Source organism: Podarcis erhardii (genome assembly GCF_964252035.2).
Source record: "Podarcis erhardii genome assembly, chromosome: 9".
Lineage (NCBI taxonomy): Eukaryota > Metazoa > Chordata > Lepidosauria > Squamata > Lacertidae > Podarcis > Podarcis erhardii.
In genome coordinates, this window is record NC_138512.1 from 80,696,015 (window position 1) to 80,704,952 (window position 8,938).

At 54.9% G+C, this 8,938-nt stretch overlaps 1 protein-coding gene across 1 annotated transcript; it reads right to left on the minus strand.

The window, feature by feature from the left end:
* Window positions 1-26: 26 nt before the first annotated feature.
* On the minus strand, window positions 27-8,665 carry MOGS (mannosyl-oligosaccharide glucosidase). The gene is made up of 4 exons (XM_081876785.1): window positions 8,277-8,665; window positions 6,922-7,142; window positions 2,966-3,162; window positions 27-1,900 (listed from the first exon to the last, which is right to left on the minus strand). Exons 1-4 carry the CDS (start codon window positions 8,638-8,640, stop codon window positions 178-180), a joined length of 2,505 nt encoding a protein of 834 aa, XP_081732911.1. The 5' UTR covers window positions 8,641-8,665; the 3' UTR covers window positions 27-177.
* Window positions 8,666-8,938: the final 273 nt, after the last annotated feature.

Sequence of the window (8,938 nt, forward strand, 5' to 3'; positions counted from 1 at the left end):
CTTTCCCGCAAGAGGCCACTGGCACGTCCAGCTTCACAGCTTTATTTCGCTAGAAAATTAGATCCTGGAGGGAGAGCAGTGGAAGCCAGCTGCCCAGGAGTCCAAACACCTGAGGGGAGGAGGCGGGCACCGCGCCCGCCAAGAGCATGGCAGAGGCAGCCTGGCACTTTTGGAAGCTCAGTACTCCTCGGCCATCATGAGCACCACCAGGGCCGACCAGCCCGTGAAGGGGTAGCACCCTTGGCCCTTGCCCGTGCCGTCGTGATACTGCTCCCACACGTAGCCGCTCTCCAGGTACTGCCGGTAGACGTTGCCCACGACGTTGGCGCGCAGCTCCTGGTACAGGGCGGCCGCCTGCTCCCGGAAGGGCCCCTCCAGCCGGCTGTAGTGCTTAAGAGCCCGCACGGCCAGGAAGTTGATGTTGACCCACACCGGACCCCTCCAGTAGGGGGGGTCGTGCTCCGTGTTGTGCTTGAGGTAGAAGGGGCTGGTGCGCGACAGCGAGCGCAGCCCAAAGGGCGTCCACAACTTCCTCTCGCTGCGCAGGTCGGTCAGCAGGCTGCCTAGCCGCGGTGAGTCGGGGCGCAGCAGCTGCAGCAGCAGCGGGAAGAGGCTCACGTAGCCAAAAGCGCCCCCCACAAACTGCAGCCGGGGCGGCTTCCGCACCACCCGCAGCAGGCGCGGCGTGGGCAGGGGCTGCCCCGGAGGAGGCGGGCGCAGCTTCTCACGCTCCAGGGACGCCGCCTGCGTGTGGTTGCCGTAGTCGGCAAAGGTGCCCAGCGCCTCGGCCCAGTGGTGTTGGTCCAGCAGCTGCCCGTCCGACAGCGCCTCCGCCATGCGCCGGTACTCCTCAGCCGGCTCCCCCAGCCGCGTGGCCACCTCCGCCATGACGCCCGAGGCCACAGCCATCCAGCAGCGCAGGTCCAGGTGACGCTCGTCCTCCGAGGGGTGCGAGGCCCTCGGGTAGTCGTCCAGGCCGGAGGTGAGCGTCTTGGGGTTCAGGAACGCCTGGGTGTCCTGGTCGCGGCCGCGCCAGCGGAAGGTGAAGGGCAGGGGCCCGGCCTGCGTGCTGTTGTACCAGTCGTACCAGCTCTGCAGCCGCGGGTAGAGGCGCCGCAGGTAGTCCGTCTCCAGAGCTTCCTGCGCCAGCAGCTGCCGCAACGCCAGGAAGAGCGTCGGGGGGTTTCCGGCACTGCTGTGCTGCACGATGAACTCCGCGGGCACCTTGGCACGGGCCTCGGCGCCCAGAATCTGCTCCCGTGGGATCCAGCCTTCGGCGTTCATGAGGTCCAGCCAGTGCGCCAGCACATCTCGGCTGAGAGCCGCATCCCAGCGGGCCAGCAGCAGCTGGTGGAAGCCCTCGTCCCACAGGAAGCCCCGCGGGAAGAAGGAGCGCGAGGGCACGGCCGTGAAGAGCGGCGCCTCCGGGTAGGGCTGGGGGAGCTCGGCGTGGGGCGACTGCACCAGTGAGCGCCCGTGGAAGTAGCCCATGCCGCCCAGCATGTTGCTGAGGGCGGCCCGCGCAAAGCTCTGCTCCGGCGGGGAGAAGCCCTTGCGCGCCAGGCCAAAGGCCTCCTCGAAGCGCCGCTCAAAGGCCGCAGTGTGCCGGCCCAGCTCCTGCGACAGAGCCTCGCCCGCCATACGCCCGGCACGGTTGCCCGCGCTGCCCGACTCAAAGAGCACCTCCAGGCGGCAGGGCAGGGACACCGTCACCTGGTGCACCAGCAGCTGGCTGTGAGGGGGCACTTGCTCCCCGGCCGGGGAGTGAGAGGCATCCACCCCAAAGTAGCGGCGCTTGGGGGCTCCTGGGGGGGCGAAGGTGAAGCGAGGGGTCAGGCTGGCTTTCACCACGTCGCTCAGGCGGTCTAGCCCTTCGGCCTTCGCCTGCAGGTGGTTGTAACTGGAGAGGGAGAAAGGGAGTGAGAATCACCGCCAAGGACTACTGCTCTTCCTCCACATTCAGAGGCATCTATCTATCTATCTTTCTTTTTATCTATCTATCTTTCTATCCAGCCATCATCTATCTATCTTTCTATCTATCTATCATTTATCTATCATCTTATCTATCTATTTCATTTATATAGTGCACCTTCACCCGCAGCTCTCAGGGCTGTTCACAAGATAAAAACGAAGGATAGTAGCACAAAATATATACCCTATTTTTCTGTCTATAAGACACCCCCATGTATAAGATACCCCCTATTTTGGGGGACTCCGGTTTAAGAAAATGGGGGGAGATGGCCCCGTGTATAAGACGCCCCCTAATTTTTGACATTATTATTAAGGGAAAACGCCTAGTCATATACACTGAAAAATATGGTAGTTAAAGCAAAAGCAAAACTAAACATACCCCTCCTTCCCACAAACAGAGTTAAAAGGCCATAGAATATGATTCGTTAATTTTAATATCTTAATATTAATTTTAGAACTGCATTGATCATAATTTGGTACCTTAATGACTGAACAGTAGGCAAGTTAAATTGGCCAACCGGAATGTATGCAATACCCGTACCCAATGTCTTGTGAACTGCCCTGAGATCTTTTGCCGACAGGTGATACATAAATCAGATAATCAATCAATCAGCCCAAGGTCTGGTTGAAGAGGAACATTTAGCCTGGCACTAAAGATGTATGGCGAAGGCCCCAGGCGAGCCTCCCTAGGGACAGCATCCCACAAATGGGGAGCCACTGCAGAAAAGGCCCCATTCTCCTGTTGCCACCCTCGGGACCTCTTGTCCAGAGCAATGCTTCCGAATGCCAGCTGCTGGAGGGCAGAGTTGATTTTGTGCCCAGATCCTGCCTGTGTGTTGCCTGCAATGGGTATCTGGCTGTCCACTCTGAGAGCAGCATGCTGGGCCATGGGCCTGATCCATCCACCTCGGCCTGGGTTCTTACTTAAGGGAGACACAATCACATCCCCACCCCCTAGGATTGAAAAATGCGGCACTTCTGCCCTGCAGGGTACCTGGCGTAGAGAGGTGCTGTGCCAGCCTCATTGGTGGGTGGCTGGAAGGTGATGGTGAAGTGGCCCAGCTCCTCAGTGGTGCCCGTCAGGGATGCCAAGCGGCCGGTCTTCTGCTCCACCACAGGCTGCAGAGACCCCTGCCCATCTGTCGCCACGTAGAAGAGCAGGGAGATGAAGGGGGCAGGGGGCCCAGTTCTCTGCAGACAGGAAAGCGCCGTCAGGAACCCGCAAGACTCCTTTCCCTGCCTTGTGGCTTAGGGCCCTCGTATTTATGGACCGCCTCTCCTGCTCTGCCCCACAGAGCACCCTAAGGTCCATGAATAACCATAGTTTAGAGGTCCCGGGCCCCAAGGAAGTCAGACTATCCTCCCCCAGGGCCAGGGCCTTCTCAGTGGTGGCTCCGACCTGGTGGAATGCTCTGTCCCAGAAAACAAGGGCCCTTCACTAGGGACCTAGATTGGCTCCCAGTCCGTTTCTGAGCACAATTCAGAATGTTGGTGCTGACCTTGAAAGCCCCAAACGGCCTTGGTCCAGCATACCTGGAGGAGCATCTCCACCCCCATCGTTCAGCCCAGACACTGAGGTTCAGCTCTGAGGGTCTTCTGGCGGTTCCCTCACTGTGAGAAGCCAAGTTACAGGGAACCAGGCAGAGGGCCTTCTCGGTGGTGGCACCCACCCTGTGGAATGCCCTCCCACCAGATGTCAAACAGAACAACAACTACCAAACTTTTAGAAGACATCTGAAGGCAGCCCTGTTTAGGGAAGCTTTTAATGTTTAATAGGTTATTGTATTTTAGTGTTTTGTTGGATGCCGCCCAGAGTGGCTAGGGAAGCCCAGCCAGATCTGTGGGGTATAAATAATAAATAAATTATTATTATTATTATTATTATTATTACTACTACTACTACTACTACTTCAGGATTTAACTTCCTTCCGCAGGGCTTGTAAGACAGAGCTATTCCACCTGGCCTTTAATTTGAATTCAGCCTGATCTTTTATTTCCCTTGTCTTCCCTCCCCTTTTATGAAGATCACCTGCTCTGAGACCCCACAGCTAATTCTCCCCTGGTCTCCTCGCTGGCCCAAGTAGGACCAATTCAGCCAGCTAGCCCTGGGGATTATCTAATGCTTATTAGATGGATTTCCCCTAAATTGATTTTTGAACTTTGAATTTTATTGTTATTTCTGTTTTTATGCTGTCTTTTATGCTGCTTTTACAGTTAAGTGTTTTAAATTGGTTGTTAGCCACCCTGAGCCCGGTTTTTGAAGCGGCAAGGGGGGGGTATAGATAAAATTTTTATTATTATTATTTATTATTGAGTGCGAGGGTGAGCTCTGTCATGGATACACTGCAGGGGGGTTGGGCTAGAGGACCTTTGGCACCCCTTTCAAGTCTGCCACTCTAGGAGTCTGTCTGCCTGGGCGCCTGTCTGCTTCTGAGAGGCCCGCTCTGGGTGACCCTTGTGGGTCGAAGTCTCGGGGACCTGAGCTGAGACAGGCCTTTGCATCCTGGCTGAGCATCTTGGAGCAGGCGGGGGCCAGTTAGCCCCATGCATTCTATTATTTTTCCCCAATTTTTTTTTATTGGTTTTACAAAAATTTTAAACAAACAAACATAAATCTTAACTGTACTTAATCCAATCTTCTTAACATGGTTAGGTGACTTCCTCTAATCCCTCTGGCTGAGTTTCAGTATATATCTTTGTAACAGTTTTTCAAAACCAAATTAACATTGTTAATTAATTAACACTTAACATCGTTCTTTCTTTTCATTTTAACTTTAAACATTTTATTCTCTAACATCACATATTTAAATCCTAAGCCTATCTGATATTTGCAAATTTTCCCAATTAAGTTGTCTTAACATATTTAACTAAATAGTCTTTGAATTTCATCCATTCCTTCTGGTACACCTCCTCCTTCTGGTCGCGGACTCTTCCAGTCAGGTCGGCTAGCTCCGAAAAGTCCATCATCTTCATAGCCCCCTGCATTCTAAACTTGGGAGAGACTTGGCTCCCTTCCGCCCCTTGGACAGAGTTTGGGGCCTCGGCTGCCGTCTCGAGGTCACGGGATAAGATAAGAGGCAGAAGGAGAACGATGCGGTGGATTATCTTTATGTCCTCAAGGACTGTGCGTGTTTTGGAACAAACAAGGCAAGGAAACCAGAGGCTTCCATGTGCTTAAAATTTAATTACGCTGAGGTCTGCCGGCAAGCGGGTGCCAGGGCTGCCATCTGAAGGCCTGTGAAGGAGCCATCAGGCTCAAGCCACGGAGCAGAGGGCTAGCAGCGGCAATGAGCCACAACAGCTGCATTCCGCTTCCATGGTCGGAGGCAGCAAAGCTCACCTCTTCGGCTCAGATCCTGCTTGCGAGTTTCCCGCAGGTCACTGGCCTGATCCTGTAAGCTCTTCTTAGGTGCAAGCATGCCTGGGCCTGGTAACAGCTAGGCAGGAGCCCCCCTGCACCTCCCTCCAGCTCCATGAAGGTGCATACCTATGGGACCGCCTCTCCTGGTATGTCCCACGGAGGACCTTGAGGTCCCAGATTGCAAGGTGGTTAGGTTGGTCTCAACCAGGGCCAGGGCCTTTTCAGCACTGGCCCCGACTTGGTGGAACACTCTGTCACAAGAGACTAGAGCCCTGTGGGACTTGACATCTTTCCGCAGCCCTGAAGACACAAGATTTACCCACCTGGGAAGAATGGCAGATGAAGTTGATGGACTATATGGAATTGGCGGAAATGACTGGTAGAATCCGAGACCAGGGAGAAGAGTCGGTGGAAGAAGATTGGAAAAAAAATAAAGCTTATTTACAAAAATATTGTAAAATTAATGAGCTATAGAAAAATGGTGGAATGAAGTTATATGGCTTTGGCAGAAATGTTATAAGGAACTAGGTACAGATAGATTGTTAATGTGTTAAAGGGAAAAAACAAGGTTAGAATATGTTAAGATTAATTATAGGACAGAAAATAGATGAAGATGGAAAGGAATTGCTGAAACAGTTAACTGAAGTGGAATACAAAAAGGGAGGCGTGAGGAAGTCAATGAAACAAGTGAATGAAAGTTAAGATTGAAAATATTGGAAGTGTTTTTAATTGTTTTTGTTTTGTTAATTTAATGTTTTATGTAGTGTTTTTGTTTTTGTTTTTGTATTTTATTATGTTGATTTGTTTAATTCTTTAATTCTTTTTCTTTCTTTTTGTAATCTTTAAACTCTTAATAAATATTATTTAAAAAACAAAACAAAACAAGAGACTAGGGCCCTGCGGGACTTGATATCTTTCCACAGGGCCTGCAAGACAGAGTTGTTCCGCCTGGCCTTTGGTTTGGACTCAGTCTGACCCTTATGTTTCCCTCCCCTTATGGTCTTCATCTATCAGCTACTTTTAAAACGAGGCTGCATTTTAAATTGCATTTTAACCTGTATTTTTTTAGGGACGTGGGTGGTGCTGTGGGTTAAACCACAGAGCCTAGGACTTGCCAATCAGAAGGTCGGCAGTTCGAATCCCTGTGACAGGGTGAGCTCCCATTGCTCGGTCCCTGCTCCTGCCAGCCTAGCACTTCGAAAGCACGTCAAAGTGCAAGTAGATAAATAGGTCCCGCTCCGGTGGGAAGGTAAACAGCATTTCCGTGCGCTGCTCTGATTTCACCAGAAGCGGCTTAGTCATGCTGGCCACATGACCCAGAAGCTGCACGCCGGCTCCCTCGGCCAATAAAGCAAGATGAGCGCCGCAGCCCCAGAGTCGGCCACGACTGGACCTAATGGTCCCTTTACCTTTTTAACCTGTATTTTAAATTGGTTTTTGTTTTTCCCCTATTATATTTTTATTGTAATTTTACTGGTGTTAGCCACCCTGAACCTGGTTCTGGCCGGGGAGGGCAGGGTATAAATAACTTTTATTATTATTATTCCTTAAGAGATGCCCGTCTCTCCCGCTGGCCCTTCCCCCCTCACCTCGGGCCGCACTGTGACCCTCCAGCTCCAGTCTCCCCCGTGCTGACCCCCAGGTCGCTTCACAAACTCCGTCTGCAGGCTGAGGCCCACGTCCTGGATCTCCTGCACCCCAAAATTGACGCCGTCGTGCAGCAGCCAGCCGTAGCGCGGGAGGCCGTCGCTCTGCTCGCAGGTGTGGCGCAGCCGGACGTCCCCCTCCAGCTGGTGCATCCACATGAGTCCTGCAGGAAGAGCCGCAGAATGGCAGTCGGAAGGGCCCTCCAGAGTCATCTAGTCCAACCCCTGCAATGCGGAGAGCAAGGGCAAGAGCCACTCTGCCAGGGACAGCAAAGGCCAAGACCCTGTTGCCTCCTCGTCTCTTGGCCACGCTCCATGAGGACAGAGGCCGGGATGGAAGCCTCGCAAGCCCAATTTGTGCCTGACTTGAGAAGGAAGGTTCACAACAGGAACTTAAAGGAACTATTGGAAACTCAAGGCAGCAGAGATATGAGATGATCAGAGCCCCCCCCCCCCCCGAACTTGAAGCATGGGAAGTCCCAATAAAAATTTATAATTTGGCAGAATATTTGGACTATATGATATGTATTTGTATAATCTGGAATATTTAATGTGACCTGATTGGATTGTTAAAATGGAAAATTTAATTTAAAAATATATTTTTTAAAAAATATCTGTGCCTGACTTGCAGAACTCACTGCCTCCCTTCTTTCCTCTTGGAGCACAGATGATGCCCAGATTTTGGGAGAGGGTTGGGCAATTGCAGAGCTGGGAGGAACTTATACGAAGATCAGAACTATTGGGCCACAGATTCCAAAACCATAGCTGCCAACTTTTCCCTTTTCTTGCGAGGAATCCTATTCGGAATAAGGGGATTTCCCTTAAAAAAAGGGAACCGTTGACAGCTATGTCCAAAACAGCTGCCAAGGAACAGCTGTTGGGACAAAGAACCTCCCCGGTCCCAGCAGCCTGTGACACGGGCCAGCTCCTCACGAGTCGCATCATGCCAGTGCTCTCTCCTTTGCTGCGTGAGTGGGGGGCAATGGGGGGGGGGGTGTCTTTCCAGCAGCAGCTACCTGGGGTCTGTCTTGCGCTGGATGGGGGCCCCAGGCTGCAAGCCCACGGTCTCTGCAGGCTCTGACGCCTGTCCAAATCGGACTTTACCCCGACGCTGCCATCTTGAGACCAATGGATGCCCATAGGAGCTTCCCGGGGGCTCCAGACTCTGTGCCCCCTGCCTGGTGCCCCCTGCCAGGTAGACCTGGGGCAAGGCTGCCCACCTTTCCCTGTTCTGGCGGGGAATCCTATTCGGAAGGAGGGGGTTTCCCTTGGGACGGGGCCCCCGGGGGTCCTCTCACCTGCGACGGGCGAGCGGGGGCTGCGCGCCTTCATGCCGAAGTAGACGTGCGGCCGGTAGGAGCCCCAGAAGCGGGCGGGCTGGGCCTCGGGGCCGCCGCCGCCGCTGCTGCTGTTGGCGGCGTCGAGGATGCGCGGCGCCGGGTGCAGGGCGAGCACGCGCGCCGCCCGCCAGCGCCGCGCCCCGACGCCGTAGCCCACGGCCGCCAAGCCCAGCGCCAGCGAGCCCAGCGCCAGCACAGCCGCCAGCCGCCCGACGGAGCCCCCGACGGCGCCGCGCCCCTTCCTCGACGCCCCCCTCGGGGCTCCCTTCTCCGCCGGGCGCCGCCCCGCCTCCGGTCCCGGGCGCCGCCGCTCGCGGGCCATCCTCCGCCGCCGCCGCCCCTGCAGCCCCGACGGGGCGGGAGAGGGGAGAGAGGCGCTGAGGAGCTCGGGGGCCGAGCGGGGACTCCCCCGGCCCCCGACGGGCAGGATCCTGGCCGGGGTCCCCCTCCCCCAAGGCGGCAGCGCGGCCTCGCTCACCCGGCCGGATCGACGCCACGCGGCTCCCCGACGCGGGCAGCAGAACTACCTTTCCCGGCAGGCCTCGCGGCGCCCCAAGCCCGCTGCCCTCTGGGAGATGTAGTCCCTCCCTCCCCCCGCCCCCGCCCCCCGGAAGTGCTCG

Excerpts from the sequence above, each read along its gene's own strand:
- MOGS (XM_081876785.1), bottom strand. The coding sequence starts at position 8,640 with ATGGCCCGCGAGCGGCGGCGCCCGGGACCGGAGGCGGGGCGGCGCCCG. Across the intron at positions 3,163-6,921 it reads GGGTCACAGTGCGGCCCGAG|AGAACTGGGCCCCCTGCCCC; the intron begins GTGAGGGGGGAA and ends TCCTGTCTGCAG. Across the intron at positions 1,901-2,965 it reads ACAGCACCTCTCTACGCCAG|TTACAACCACCTGCAGGCGA; the intron begins GTACCCTGCAGG and ends CTCCCTCTCCAG.